Raw genomic sequence first — 16092 nt, 5'->3', positions numbered from 1 at the left:
TATTTTTTTACAAGGCAAACAAGACAAACCACAAGAAACACAGAAGAAACGGGAAGCACAGAGCTAAAGATAAAAACAACAGTAACTACCAAGGCAGCCTATAAAACAGCTAACAAGAGCAAGGCTGAGATCTAAAGAGCATAACAATTTGATGCGCTAGAGAATTTGTAGCACGACGAACATGATGTCATAAACAAGGTACGCAAAATATGACAGTAAGCAAAATATGCAAATGTCTTTCAAGTTGAATAAGGTAGTCTGTTAGAAAAAAGTAACTAAACAAAACAAAGAGTACTCCATGGAGACGTGGCAGAATCATCCCAAACCCATAAAAAAAGTTTGGGTGAGTTTGGACATTTTTGATAACTTTGGTGTTAAAGGGTAGCAGGGTAATTGAATAAAAAGTACAGAGGGGCGTTCTAAGCTATGAAAAAAATCTAAATAGTGTTTTTGTATAAATTTGTAATTAGTTTAAAAAACGTAGCAGTCAAACCCAATAGTTTGAAAAAGTTAGCATTCTTTAAAATAAACAAAGTTAAGTAGTGAAATTTAAAATTTTTCCTTTTTTTTTTGTTTTTTTTTTTGAGATTTTGAGTATTTCTATATTCATATCTCTAAGAGAATCAAAACAGAGAACAGTTTTTAGTTTTTTCAGATTTCAAACCTGCTTTGTTAAGAAAATTTACAAAACAGTTTTCAAAAAACAAAAACTCATAAAACTACTTGGTTATATAAGTTTTTGAAAATAGTTTTCTGAACTAAGAAAATAAATAAAAATATTATTGTACCACTCTTTTATTTCTTTAATTTATGATATTCACTATTAATGTAAATATATATATATATATATATATATATTTAAATAAGTGTTGGAGGTGAATTTATTTTAGCTAGTATTCTTAACTTAATCAAAGTTGCACAAATACAATATATCAAGTTTAATTAAAATTTGATTAAATTTAAATATAATAAAAGAGTTACATGAATTACTTCAAGTGTCATATGCACTTTTAGTTGTATAAACATTAATTTTAGTCATACATAACCAAAACAAAATATTAGAGAATTACACAAATAGCTAATCAAAGCAAAACATTAGAGAATTATAAAAGTAACTTCATCTAGCATTCCCTCTTAATGATGCTCACATCTAATTCCTCAGATGAGTTATAAAGGCTCCCATTTGTGCTGTACTATTATCAAATAAATTAAGTGCATTCAGTACACCAACATTACTACTAGTACCATTCCCCCCATCAATGACATTAACATCTTCTTCCCCATACTCCATAAAAAAACGATCATCTAATATATTTTGACGAATGAAATTGTGAATCGTGCAACAAGTAGTTATTATGAGTCGTTGTCTAACTAACTTATAACAAGGCATAAGCTTTAAAATGGGAAAACGAGCCTTTATTACTCCAAAACAACATTCAATGACATTGCGAAGTGATGAATACCGATAATTAAATAATTCCTTTGCACCACGCGGTTTTTGATTGTTACCCTTATAATCTTGTAGATGATATCTTTGACCACGATATGGAGGTAGAAATCCTTTTGTGCATGGGTAACTAGAATCAATTACATAGTATTTTCCTGCAAATAATTATTTAAATTTTATTAGTGTTAGTAACATGCTATTATTAATATTAAAAAGACAAAAGTAATAGGAATACCATCAGCTGGTATCGGGAATCATACAACAGCTCTAGTAATTGCATCAATAAAAACTCTCGAGTCATTTGCTTTACCCTCCCAACTCGCGTAAACGATAGTAAATAGCATATCAAATGAGCAAGCACACAACATTTCGTGTCACTATAGACTTTCTTCCTCTATAAGAGTTTATTTGCTGGCAGGTGCAAAAACACTTATATGTGTTCCATCAATTGCTCTAATGCAATTCTTATTCCAAGAATAATATTTGGGATTATGAAATGTATGAGAAGGCACATCATTGCTTTGTGGTGGGTATGAAGAATTTCCCAATGCGACGTATTGCTCTGATCAATACGAGCTTAAAATGTTTAGAAACTGTTCCGCCAGAATGTTGAAATCGTTCAGCTACCACTGCATGACGAATATTATGTCTTATAATGGACAAAAACATTGCCACTGACTCTTCGATTGAAATTGTATGTGTGTCTTCCAATAATTTTCGTTCTCTCAATATTCGACATAATTTCAGAAAGACTTCTCTATCCATTCGTAGCAAATCAAAACATCCATCGGCATGGTCATTCAACAATTCCTGAACATACTCATGACCTGTAAACCCTGAAGTTCCCTTGGATTTAAAGGAATCTTCATACTCTTGCGTCAAATTCAAATACATACAATCTACAAGGTCATCAAAATCTTCATCTGAATCACTAGATGGTGAAGACGACGTGCCACTCCAATCTGTGTCCATCTTGATTTTCCAAGAACCTAGACATATTTTCAATAACTATTATAAATTAAACATAGTAAAAGGTATATCAAAACAAAGTTTTTATAACATAAATAAAAAAATTACAATATTTCTTTATTTGTGCATTAGCCAAAGAATTACAAGCAATAAAAGCCAATATATATATATATATATATATATATATATATATAAATTGTAAGAAACTCTATCAACCGTCTCTTCCAACCCTTGTGCCTTCTCCAAGGGAACAAAGAGGGAACTGGGGAAGGGGAGCGCCAAAATCAGTTTGTATTGCACCAAAAATATTTAAAAAAGGAGGTCAAATTTCAACAGCCTAGGGCATATCTGTAACTATCGAAAATGATGATTGTTGCATATTGCACCACAAACAAAATCAACTAAACCATCTCTACTGGTGTTCCTCAACTGTCTAGACCATAATTTTACATCCAAAAGCAAGTGATTAGCCAATGTCAAAGGCATAGATTAAAAAACAATAACAAAGGAAAAAAATATAAGAGTAACCATCAGCACTAACTTGTAAAGAATAATTTGAAGAACGGATTTATAACCACAGCTTCCTTAAATTATCAGAATTTTACAGAGCCCAATAAAAGAATAACGGGGGATCCCATTTAGTACTATTGGATTACCTATATAATATCTTCAGAGGGCTCGTCTTCCAAATTGTCCTAACAACTGTGCAATCACACACTGATAAAAAGATTCAATTTTTCTTTTTTAATTAAGAAAAAAGAAATGTCAGAAAACAGGACATAATGTAAATGCTAAATTGTGAATGCATAATGAGTGGATTTTTAATGACTTAAGTAATGACAATAAGAGTAAGAGCAATACTGTATTGAATCAATATAATTTAATCTTATTCAATTTAATACAAGCATTCAAAGAGGACACTAACGAGTTCTTAATTTGTTGCCATTCCCAGTTTCAAGATCCCTAGTTATAACATTTACGGCTATGTGCTTAGAATTGCCATGAACTAAAAAGCAATACCAGGGGCAATCCCTTACGCTGGCTATGTGCTTAGAAAATTCTAATTTAATTAATCAGATTATTCCAAGGCAATTAACACAATCAAAATTTTTAAGCATTTTGTTGTGAAAAAATAATTAGATGATGCCAACAACATTCTGTGAAAATGATTAAAGTAAGATGGACCTTTCTATTATCTTTGCCTGAATTAAATCCCAATTGATACAAGTCAATTAACACCATTATTTTGTTGTGCTGCATAGTTTATGTCCACATTGTTATAATTTTGCATATAAATTTTGCTCTAAACCCCACAGCATTATCACTTGAGAGAAATTCACATGCACACTTGCAAAAATAAGTTCCCTAAGAATATACCTGCTTAGCAAACTTAGCAACCTACAAAATTATGGATAGAGTATAAAAAGTATCCAACCTAATGGAAAACGAATTACTTGTTAAAGACACATTCAAAACCCAAATTGGACCAACCTAGGATCATTAGGTCAATAAGCATTCAAAAACCAAGAATTAGAATTGTGAAAAAGGAAAATCACTAGATTAGGTAATAGAAAAGGGAAAAAAATAAATAAATAATGAATTTGTGCTGAAAAAAATAAGAGCTCTTTAGAGCGAGTAAGAGCAAGGGATAGAGAGTTAGAGAATTCTACCCGAAATGGAAAAAAATTGTAACAATTTATAAGATCATAGAAGATTGTGAGAGAAAATCGCAGATCTTGTATAGATTAAAGAAATTTGAGGGTTAGAGAGTTCTACCTGAGCAGAGATCAGAGAGAGGGCTCTTCGGAGAGGAGGAGAATTTGGAGATTAAAGGTCAAAACCCTTGTACAGCTAATTTAACATTATAAAAGAGATCAGACAAAGAGATTAAAAAGAGAGAAGATGCATTGCAGAGAGGTTGAAAAGGGAGAAGATGGATGCTGCGCCGCTTGTGTTATAAACGATACGAGGGTTAGCGTCATTTTTTAAGTGGCCAAAGTGTTCTCCGTGTTTTCTTTTAGTCTGAAAATTCTAAAAACAGTCTTAAGTTGTTCTCTAAAAACCAACTCCATGAAAACTCAGTTTTATAAAATCTGTTTCAAAAAAATAGGCCCAAGCAAGATTGAAACACCTGTTTTCTGTTTTGTGTCACAAAACAGAAAATTGTTTTGGGAGTTTCATTCCAAGCAGGGCCTATAATTATTCATATAATGCAAACATGTTATACACATATACAATTAATTTGTCATGTCCATTTTTAGTTTTATAACTCTTCATATGATGTAGATCTAAAGAAGATTTGTTAGGTAAGTGCAAAGAATTATCGTCTCCAATAGCTCATGGACTCTCTTTCGAATAAGAAGATTGAGGATTCAAACTCCAGTTCAGCAGGATTATTAAAGGATACAAAAGCTATACCTCATACTATAGGTGGAGAGAGGGATTATTTCATTACAAGAGTAGGTTTACATTATGGTTCAACACTAAGTTCATATTTTTTTAAAGATAATATTAGATGGAATAATTTAAAACTTGCGAGGAGACATTCTAGGGTACATATTATTTACGGATGACATAATGCTATTAGATAATTCTAAGAAAGTCTTAACAGTACAAATTAGAGTCTGCAGAACGGACAAGAGTAAAAAAGCTAATGTAACAATAAAAATAAGACTATATTTTTAGGATTAATTGTATAAAAGGATTGAGAGATTAATGACAATGTAAGTAGCAGAATTGGAATATACTGGATGAAGTGAAAGAACCTAGTGAGATTTTATGCCATAAATCGAATAAGTGAAAAGCGAAAAGTCTATAGAATTTTGGCGCCCAATGTTGAAAATTAATAAAGAAACACAAAATAACACATTTACGTGACGGAAATGTGTGATGATAGGGAGATATGTGTGATGTTGTTGATATTAAGGAGAAAATAAGGAGAAATAGATGTAAGTGGAATGAAAGCTTATTTACCTTGACCTATAGATGTTCTCTTAAAGGAAAAAGAAAGAGACAAAAACAAAGACAGACCAAAAATACTAACATGGAATGAATTAATAATATTAATAATTTTTAAAAATAAAATTTAACAGAAGATATAACTTCAAATAATGGGAAAAAAATCATGGAGCGGGATAGCTTACTCCAGCAAGGATAATGATGATTCAATATGGGCTGAATGAAACATTTAACGAGTTGAGACCCAATCAGTGGCCCACTCATCAATATGATCATAAACCCAACAAAATAATTGTTGGCTTGAACCCATACACCATCGTTTTAGTTCTAGCTTCATTTTTAAGCGCAAACTTAACCTATCATACACCCGAACGAGGTGAGGTCGTGAGGGTTTCTGCGAACGAAGAACGATATACCGTATACGTACACATATTCATATATATATATATATATATATATATATAAGTGACACAGAAAGGGAAGACTCGGTGTATGGATCGGTCGTTTTGAATTGAATTCAAAATAAAGGTTTGGGTCTTTTTATCTTCAGTTCTTGAAATTCTCGAATCTTTCTGTTTATATCTTATTCAATACAATCCATGTTTCTTTAGAGTTTTGAATTCACACAATTTCACGAAACGAATGATTTACTGCCGTTGTTGTTTGTTTTGTTGTACTAGGGTTTCTAATGGATGAATCGTATATGAATTTGTAGACATATATTATATTTATTATGTGCCATACACGTTTTAAAGTATTTTATGATTTTAAGTTGTCTGGATGCTATTAGTTGCCTGATGTGTTATGAATATGGTAGATTAATAGGATTAACATAATTACAGTCTTCCCTATAATCCGCTCTCCTCTTCACTCGAGACCTTCGAAGTTGAAAAAAGCTGACACCTACATAAGGAAATCATCATATTCATCAATGATATTCACTGTAAAATCATGGTTTTCTGTTAATTAATTAAGAGTTATTGGTGCTGTCAGGTGTTAGGAACTATGGATTCAAATACACAGTCTTCGTCCCCAGAGAATGCCGATGTAAGGGCAGCGTTTCGGAAACCTTCAAATGATGCAGCCAACAGGAAGTATCGGCGTCGGTCTCCAGTTAGCGGATCATCCTCATCTGATGGTTAGCTTTGCATTTTACAGTCTGGTTGGTCTGGTTTTCATGGCCGTTGGCATTGACAGAAATTCAATAAAAATACAGAACATGCCTGAGTTCCTAGTTTCTTAAAAACTTAAAACATAATATGTTTGATTATTTTTATCGCCTTATAGGTGTTACATACAGGGATTGCTTAAAATATTTACTCAATCCTCATGCTTTGATGCTTTGTTTGCAAGATGAATAGATTGAAAAACTTGAGATTATTATCTACGATTAGTTCAAAATTACGAACATTTGATCTTTGCAGTTATTATTCTATTGTACTTATAGTTATGAGGAATGCACTATATGTATATTTCAGTTTTTCTTAACAATTTTGATATCAAATGTAATTCGTGTCCTTCAATTTATTCGGAGCTGCATATTGCTTTGAATTCAGAGTCTCAGAGATAAAAGGTATTTTCCTTATTTCCTTATTAAGTCCACGACATTACTTTAAATTAAATATACTACTATGAAACATAAACACGGATATGACCATACAACACAATAAGGATATAGTGATATGGAAAAGCCTAAAAAGGTGGGAGTACAAGAAAATATATATATGTTAACATATATTATTTATTCTTTAAAAAATCTATGTTATTAGCTAAAAAAAAGTATTCCTGAAGCAAGAAAACCGAAGTTACATAGCAAAAAAGAGTGCAGGATATAATGAAATCATATCTACAAATCATAAATGAGCAGCTAATGGATTCAAATGTGCTGTCTTTGTTCCCATATGGTGGTGATGCAAGGACAGTATTTTGTAAGCCTTTAAATGATACAACCAACATGAGGTATCATTGTAGATCTCCGGTTAGGGGATCTGCCTCCTCGTTGTCATGGTGTTTTGTTGCCATTACTCTATTGCATTGAATGCATTCTATTGAACAATGTCACCAGACATGGAAGTTTCCAATTAGACTGTTATAGGTACACATTGCAATGTCCGACGAGGAGTATGCCTTGACGCAATGGTAAGGTTACTCCATTGTGACTTGGAGGTCACGAGTTTGAAATAGAAAACAGCCCTTACAAGTATGTGGAGATATGGCTACACACATCTAACCCTCCCCAGACATTGCTACGGTGGATTGGGCTAGCCCATGAGGAGCTCCTGTCTATATGAGCACCTATTGTCCTCATTGGTATACCACAAATCTACAAGTAGGCCTAGTTATTCACATTAAAGAGGACCTTGTGGCACATTTAATATCGAGTCTATTCATTTTCAAGGTGTCTTCGAAGCATTAGATAGACCTCAACCTCTCTAACCCAAATAAAATTCTTAAGGGCGAGGGTTATATTGGGATTCCTTGGCTATCCCGACAATGGCATCATCTCTCTCTCTCTCTCTCTCTCTCTCTCTCCCTCCCTCCTTCCCTCCCCATCCCTTAAAGGTGCCTGGGGCTTCGGTTTCCACGTAGGGCATTTTATTTTGGGCCCCATCATCTGATGTGTAATACCTCTAGCATGTAGTTTGCCTTAAGATCCTGCATATAATCTCTCATCATCATGTGTATGATTCTTTATGACGAGACTAGCTTGGAACACATATCAAATAATATTGTTCCTAGAGTGACGGTTTTAGGCTCCTGTAGTAGACGCTACGGACTTAATTGGATTGAGCTTGGTATGGAAACTTACTAAGTGATAACTTCCAAACACAGAGAAACCTTGAAAAAAAGAAGAAGAAAGGTTCCAGAGACATCTTCCATTTGTATCAATTTGGTTTTTCCGCACCATATTTTGGTCTGCCTCTTCTTCAATACAAGATTCCGTCACTACAAAAAGATTATGGTAAGCCCAACATCAATTACTTCATTTATGAATTTCATAGTAATAGTAATACATGTCCTACTGAGGCAGAATTTTTAACTTGCTATCCTATTACATAGCAGGAAAGATTTACCTCCGTGGAAATGATGATTCATTCACCCCCAATGCTAGATGTAGAGGCACATAATAGCCTGAGCTCGGAGAAGAAGAGCCTCTTGGAGCATTTAAATATCTATTTTTGACCACATCGGCACAACTAAAAGTTATTCTTATAAATTATAGATCCATTGTAGGGCCATGCACAAGGTATGCAAAAAGCATTGAAGTGAAAAATTTCAAATGAGAAAAATGAAAGGAGAACTCCTAAAGTTCTTAGACAATTTCAGTTACTTAAATTTCAATTTATGATTAAGAAGATCCACATGGTCTTGTGTTGTGTACTTTTAGATGCTCCAAAATAGGGTGTGTGGAACTCCATCCCAAATCTCCTTTTGTACTTGTCCTCTAATCCCACACTTAATCCCAAATGCAAATAAAAAGTGTTTCTAGTCCTGAAGGAGCACATTACCTTCATGTCCACCTTTTTATTTTTATTATTTTTCTCTTTCCTTACTTTTTTATTTTTTATTCTTTTTCTTTACTTACTTTTTTCCCTACTAGATAAAAAAGGTCAGGAAAACCTCAATTTTTTTGGTGTTGAAGGGAAAGTGATCTTATTTTGAAATCGTCCTGCATTATAGGAATATGTCACTCTTCAATCTTTGTACTCTCTCATTTCTGTTAGTGCCTCCATCCCAAATGTTTGATGACGTGGGGCATTGCCACATCTCCAATTACCTAGTCAAAGTATTGGAGAAACGATTATGAAAGGCGAAGACATGTAGAATATTATTTTTGCTGAAGCCTGTAAATTATTTTTCTCGTCTACTGCTCTCTCGTCATCTACTTCTTCTGTCTCAGCGTCTTTTTTTTTTTTTTTTTGATTCTGTTTTTCTTTTTCTTTTCTTGTTAACATTATTATTATTATTTTTTTAACAGATTTGTTTCTTTTTGTGCTCTGTTTTGCCTTTCAAAAAACAAATTATGTTTTGCCTTTCAAGAAAAACAAATTCATGCTCTGTTTTATGGTGTTGGATGCTTGTATAGGTGATGGATTTACTTTTTTATATATGATATTAATTTTTAGAATATTGATATGACTCATGAGATATGAATGTTTTTATGGTATTTTAAATTTTCAATTGTGCGCCTCACTTCACTCGGGCGCGCGCCTCGCGCCTAGGCTCCAAAGGACCTCTAGCGCCTTGGTGTGCCTTGAGCCTTTAATAACACCTCCCTTTCTTGAGTTGTGTCATGTACTTGGTAGATAATGATAGTACTATTGGACTTTGATTATTTCATGTTTATTTTGTAATAAACTCCTTTCCCATGTATTCAGATTGTCCATTAGCCACTTCTAGTGGAGGCTAATCTCTAATTACACACAGGAAGATAATAATGAAGGATGTGTTGTATATGGATGTTGTTTTCAATTATACACCAGGGAATTACTTGACTTTCTGGCTGAGCAGGATATCTTCTACCCTTATGGTAAGGTGTACGGTTTCCTATACCACTCCTACCCTATTATGTGGCCCACACTTTTGAACATGAAGAAAAAAAAATGCTTTAGGAATACAAATCTCTTCAATTTTATTTTGCTTATAAAAGCAATTCTCTAAACAATTTCAAGTTTCAATTGTATCTTGTTATCAACTTCACATTTCCTATAATGTGTGTCTTTCAGAATTCCCTTCACATTTACATTTGCGCCCCCCCCCCAAGTGACCATGTGCCACGTGCGCAAGGAACTCTCTTATGTAGTGGAGTGATTTTTATTTATCATACTTCATAGAAAAAAAGAAAAAATTTTTTTGGAGCAAGAGGTTTAGTATGTGGCTAAATTATCCTTTTATACTTGGCAATCCTATAGATGTTGGAGCACTAATGGTCATCAATATTATTAGTAATAATTTGTTTAATACTTTAATTAAGGCCTTTGGGCCTTACCTTGAAGTGCATGGCTTTATGCTTGGTGTCCTTTGAGACCAGAGTGTTGAGCTGAAGGTTTTTGTATATACCCCAATGGATGGAATGGTTGCAGTTAAGCAATTAGAGAAAATTGATATTAGCCTTTGGGCTGGTAGAGATTCTTTCTAAACCCTGAGTGTGCGTAAAAGTCAAATACTCATCTTGTTTGACTCTCTGTAGTTATACCTTTAGTTCCTTGAACAGATTTGTCAATGCTCAATTGCTCATCATGTATCTTACGAGTTCCCAGTGTATGCACATTTCTTGTATCGTAATATCATGGTATCAATTTGGATTGTTGATGTTGATGAGGCTACTGGGTTATTCTGGAAATGGAATATACCAAAGTCATAGTTGTAGGGGAATATGGTTTTTGATGGAGATGAAGTACACTTCTATTTCCTGCCAAACAAAGAAGTCTATTTGCCTCACTGCCAATAGTAATTTACTTGGATTAGAATTCTTAACTAATTGATCATTGAACATTGTATATCCAATTATCTCTTAAGATTGAAGTGCGAATTGTGAACAAGAAATGCTCTTCGTATTGTTGATCATATTCTCTAACTCATGAATAGTTATATGGTGGACTGGTTGCTCATTCTGGAAATGAATATTTTGGTTTTTATCTATATGACCTTTTATAAATGCAGGGGGTCCTCACCGTGAACATAGCTCTAGCCCAATCCTTTCAAGGGAAGATCATGAGAAAGTCTCTGAGCGTCCACGAAGAAAGGATGATAGGAGGGAACTGGATAGGGATTCTGATAGGAGCCAGTATGGCCGAAGTGATAATTCATATAGACATTCCAATCGACAGCCCTCTCGGAGTTCTCATCATTACAATAGGCACGATGACTACAGAAGACGTGAAAAGCAAGCGGATGATGAAGATAGAAATTATTCGAAGTTATCCTCTCATTCTAGTCGAGAGATGAGGGGCGGGGATCATTCTGATCATACAAGGCGTGAAAGTGAGCATAACAGATCTAGAGACCATTTGCGTAATATCGATAAGTATTCCCAAGGAAAATCTGATAGTTCAGGGCATCGAAGCAGGGATAAGGAGAGAGAGACCTCATCTCGTGATTATCAGAAATATAAAGAGAAGGATTTATCATCAGACAGAGCTGGATCTGGTAGGAGGCACACTAACTTGAACGTTGAAGAAATTAAATCTGGAGAGCAGGATAGGCATATGGGGGATAAAGATGTTCGAGATGAGAAGAGGGACTATCTGAGGAGTTTGGGGGATTACAAAGGTGATCGTTCACCCACCTATGAAGAATCCAGGGGGCGTCGGAATGACTCAACTTCACGAAGAGACAGTTCTGGACATAGGTTGAAGGAAGTGTCTAAGAGTAGCCCCAAGGAATTAGATGGTCAAAAATACACCAAGGAAGGAAAAAAGAAACATGATGATCTGGAAATTAGCAGGCACAGGGAGAGATACAATAGGGAACCGGGGGAACAGTTTGAAGGTAAAACTGTTTTTACCTATGGAAATGAAGAATCGGCTGCCAAGAAGCCAAAATTTAGCTTGGACTCAGGCACTGATTATGAGAAACGTGGTAAGCACTGAATTATTTTATGCAGCAACAACAACAATCTAGCCTTTTCCTAACTACTTGGGGTTGGAAAAAGGGTTGATTGTTATATATTATAAGACCTAATTATTTTTTTGTTTGTTCTATTGTGTATTTGCATTTATTGTCCAATCATTCTTCTGTTGTTTCCTGTCATTATTATAATTTTGCATTATGATCATTGATCATTAGTTTCGAAGTTTACAACCATAGCCGATGAACAACATTCTTCAAGTTCAAAGCGAGGTCAGGAATTTGTTGATAAAATGACTTCAGAGCAGGCCAATGTGAAAGATTCTGAGGCTTCTAATGATATAGATGCTGCAAAAATTGCCGCAATGAAAGCTGCTGAATTAGGTATGCATTATCTCCATATAATTATGTGCCTATTTTTTGTTGGAAATATGTGGACTTTATATGACACTAGAAGTTCTTTATTATTACAAGTTTTCTGTTTTTTTATTTAATTTATCTCATGCATATTGATATTATTTTTATACAAATTTGCCAAGGATTTAGTTTTTGCAGCATGATATTTAGTAATTGAGAGATGTGTGTCAGACTTGTATTTATTTTTTAGAGGAACATGGGAAAAGGTGTCATTACTTGGTGCAATGGTAAAGGCTGGGCTGTCCCAGGGTGAATGCAGATTTGAATTTGAAGGGGCAGTCACCTTATACAAATAATGCCAACGTTTAGGTCTTATTCAGTCTATTCCTTCAAGCACCCTGCACTGGCTGGACTAATACCGGGTAGTTGCATTTTTTTGAGAAAGATGAGAAAAGAAATTGTGCAGAATTTGGGGTGGGGAGAGAACAGAAAAGGAGGAGAACTCACTAAAGGAAAGGGATGAGAAAAAGAGCAAACGACTCTAAAGAAATAAGAGAAGGTTTGGTTGGCATTTATGCGCATAGAGAAGGCCGATTATAGAAATCTCATGTTATTGTATCTCTCTTAGCAATTTGGTTGGCTTCTTAATTTGGGGGATTTTTTAGCCTACAGCGTCCGATGACCATCTTACCGAAAGTTTCATTATTTGTTAATCAAGTTGACCTAAAGTTCCATTATATGTTTAATCAAAGTGTGGGTATTTTGAAGGATGCTTTGATCATGCTTGCCCATCTCATCAGTAGTAATCCATTTTGTCTTCTAATTATTAATCCAGATGGGTCTTTCACTTACATACTGGTAGTATCCTCAGAAACTGTAAGAGACAAAACTCGCCCATCTCACTAGTGGCAAGTTGAGGTGTGACAGTAGGTGACAGGTAACTCACTTCTGAAAATCTTTTTGGTCATTCTTGATTTAATATAGGTTGGACCAACTGCTATGGAACTATTTATTTTATATGGTTAAGCATTAGTGAAAGGTCTCCCTGAAGGTGCATATGGTCATTAACATGGCATAATTTGTTTGATAGGGGAAGCCATTTTGGAGGTATCGAAGTGCCCATCTTTAATGGAATATTGCCCTTCCGCTGAATGCTCAGCTTAAATAATCTTTTCAGATGATAGTATAGCACTCACATGCACATATTCTCATCATCATCATCATCATCATTATTATAATATGCATATATATATATATATATATATATATATTTTTTTTTGGGGGGGGGGGGGGGGGGGGGGGGGGGGGTGTTGGAATGTTTGATAAAAAGTGTCCAGCTTATTTTTCTTCCTTTCCTTTTAAAGTTGTTTCAGTGTTTGCTATCAAAATGATTTGGAGGTTTTGACTTCAAACCTTGTTTATTGTTGAAAATTTTCTTGATGGCCTATCTTACATGTAACCTGAAGGTATTTCTAATGTTCTTTCCATGTTGATGTGCTGCAAGGAGGGTGTTACTGCTAAAAGGTGAAAGATGTTCTGATAGATATAAATCAGCAATCTTACCTGCAATTTTACCCCCCACCCAAAAATGAAAAAAAAAAAAAAAAACATAAAAATATGGCGGCACTTAACACTTCCGAGTCAATTTCATTGTCTGTTTTCCAGATGGCTGGATTTGTTATTATTGCCATTTCGAATTTGAATCCTGATTTTGTGTCATCCTGTTGTTTGGGCAAATGCTTTGTTGGTTTCTTGATCTTATACTTTGATTTACATTGACTCACACATGGGGCTGCCTCAAGGTTTTACTCGATCTTGCTTTTATTATTAATTGAATAGTTCAGTGGGGGGCTTGTCTGGGCTGTGTTAAAAATAGATCACTGGATTGGGTGTCAAAGCCATTTGAATTGCCATTTCCCCACCTGCTTTCGGAATTTGTCTGTTCCGTGTATAAGTGATTACTTTTAAATTATTTTTGGCAGCTTTTTAATAACTGATCATAAAGTATTCTACCATCATCTAAGGCGCTCCAAATTTTCAAATGGCTACATCCTGGATGGTTCTATTTTTATTTAGTGTAAATGCCCTAAATAGTGAGTCTGTAAATGCACCCAAAATAGCGACTCAAACAATGCTATATACCAATGAGCTTTTTACACCCTTGAAATCAGCTGATTTTGAATTTTTTTTTGGAATGAAAACACAGTTAATAGGAACCTTATTGGGACGGGTTACTTGTCCACCGACCAAAAGAAGAAGCTGCTGTGGGGGAACAAAAAGAATACTACTGCAGAAGAGGTACTTAATAATTTCTATTTCATTTTAAGGTCATATCTTCTTTTATGTTTTGCAATGTGTCTTAGTACTTCCATCTCTTTGGCAACTTGTATGCCAATAAAGAGAGGGAGAACATAACCTACAAGTAATGCTCCTCGGGGAAGGACTTAGATGGTTTAATATTTGTAAAAAGTTTTGAACTTGGTTTGTTATATAAACAACGGCAATAACTTTATTGATATCACTGTAAAAGCTTATTGGTTTGTTATACAGGCAACAACAATAACTTTTTTGATAGTACCGTTAAAGCTTATAAATCAGATGGCTCAAAATCCTCGACACCAATAAAGTTATTGGTCTTATGGAATGCTTTCAGATATTGTCGGTTTTTTTAATCTTATTTCTGCATGTTCATTCATGCACTGCCTTCTCAAATATATGCAGCCTGTTCATCGCTGGGATACAGCATTGTTCTCTGATCGTGAACGACAAGAAAAATTCAACAAACTCATGGTAATTCCCGTTTCTTTTTATTTGGTCTATTGTTTAAGTTATATAAGCCGCAGATTAAGACGATGCACCTTTCATTACTTGTTCCTGATTGAGTTGTTCCCTAAATTAGAACGTCTTCCAACTTACTAACACACTTTTAGAGTCTGAGGTTGCCTTGGTACCTATGGCCAATTGTAGGGTGTGAAGGGCGAGGTGAAAATGGAGCAAAAACCCGACGACCAGGATGGCATAGTGGAGAAGCAGAAAGAGCTTCAGCTGGATCTAGAGAAGCAATACACTGCTGGACTCCGTCGAAGAGATGGCCGCACTGTCGGATTAGGTCTTTGAGAAGTCACATGGAATATTTTTGTACTTCTATTGTGATATTTAGCTACTTTTTGTTATACTACTGTGTTGGAAGCATGCTACTTCTGATCGTACCCTTCTGTCTTTTTAGGTGTAAATGCAATTTGTTATTGGCATTACTTATATCACGTGATAAAAGGGTGTTTTGGAGAATTACTTGCCTTGAAAGTTCTTATTGTGGGCTTGTACCAATCACTTGCTTGCTGAAGCCTACGCTGTTGAGTTGTCAAAATTAGGGCTGCATGTTTGGTAGGTATCCAATATATTTTAGCCCACATGGCAGCGCTACATCATCAATGCGCAGGTATTGGGTGTGCAGACCATGTGGTTAGCGTCAAGTGATTCATTGTTGACCATATGTTTTATTTCATAAATTATGTTTGAATTTGAAAATTATCTTGCTAAATTATATTTTGTACATGATACTCTCTTTATTATTATATTTTGTTACGAAATGCTCTAATGTCTAAATTATATTTCATTACATGATCATAATGTCTTTTCTTATTAAAATAAACTTAATCTATTTTTTCTATTGAAATAAATTATAAAAAAAATTCATACTAATTTAATAACATATTCTTCATTAAATTTGCATATATTTAACTTTAATTTTTAAAATTAATTGTTTAAATAAAATCTTAAGTACAAAATTT

At 34.4% G+C, this 16092-nt stretch overlaps 1 protein-coding gene and 1 long non-coding RNA gene across 4 annotated transcripts; one reads left to right on the top strand and one right to left on the bottom strand.

Moving 5' to 3' along the window:
- Window positions 1-989: 989 nt before the first annotated feature.
- On the bottom strand, window positions 990-4466 carry LOC132290431 (uncharacterized). Its single transcript, XR_009475417.1, has 3 exons — window positions 4193-4466; window positions 1683-2436; window positions 990-1602 (listed from the first exon to the last, which is right to left on the bottom strand). It is a non-coding gene; the product is annotated as an uncharacterized LOC132290431 (long non-coding RNA).
- A 1220-nt stretch (window positions 4467-5686) lies between these two features.
- Window positions 5687-15891, top strand: LOC132290395 (uncharacterized). Of its 3 annotated transcripts, none has more exons than XM_059790087.1 (7): window positions 5687-5902; window positions 6368-6512; window positions 11039-11956; window positions 12164-12328; window positions 14508-14599; window positions 15023-15091; window positions 15232-15891. In XM_059790087.1, exons 2-7 carry the CDS (start codon window positions 6380-6382, stop codon window positions 15670-15672), a joined length of 1818 nt encoding a protein of 605 aa, XP_059646070.1. In that variant the 5' UTR covers window positions 5687-5902; window positions 6368-6379; the 3' UTR covers window positions 15673-15891. The 3 variants fall into 3 exon arrangements, with proteins under 3 accessions (XP_059646070.1, XP_059646073.1, XP_059646071.1); XM_059790088.1 differs by having other exon boundaries at window positions 5695-5902; window positions 15269-15559; XM_059790090.1 differs by lacking the exons at window positions 15023-15091; window positions 15232-15891 and adding an exon at window positions 13137-13238.
- Window positions 15892-16092: the final 201 nt, after the last annotated feature.

This window comes from Cornus florida, unplaced genomic scaffold, assembly GCF_030987335.1.
Source record: "Cornus florida cultivar Cherokee Brave unplaced genomic scaffold, ASM3098733v1 CherokeeBrave_3.0.0_Hap2_Chr02, whole genome shotgun sequence".
Lineage (NCBI taxonomy): Eukaryota > Viridiplantae > Streptophyta > Magnoliopsida > Cornales > Cornaceae > Cornus > Cornus florida.
Note: the sequence above shows the minus strand (reverse complement) of the source record. Positions and strands in the feature narration are given on the sequence as shown.

Coding starts and splice junctions, on each gene's coding strand:
- LOC132290395 (XM_059790087.1), top strand. CDS start 6,380: ATGGATTCAAATACACAGTCTTCGTCCCCAGAGAATGCCGATGTAAGG. Junction 12,329..14,507: donor AATGAAAGCTGCTGAATTAG/GTATGCATTATC, acceptor ATGAAAACACAG/TTAATAGGAACCTTATTGGG. Junction 14,600..15,022: donor AGAATACTACTGCAGAAGAG/GTACTTAATAAT, acceptor AAATATATGCAG/CCTGTTCATCGCTGGGATAC.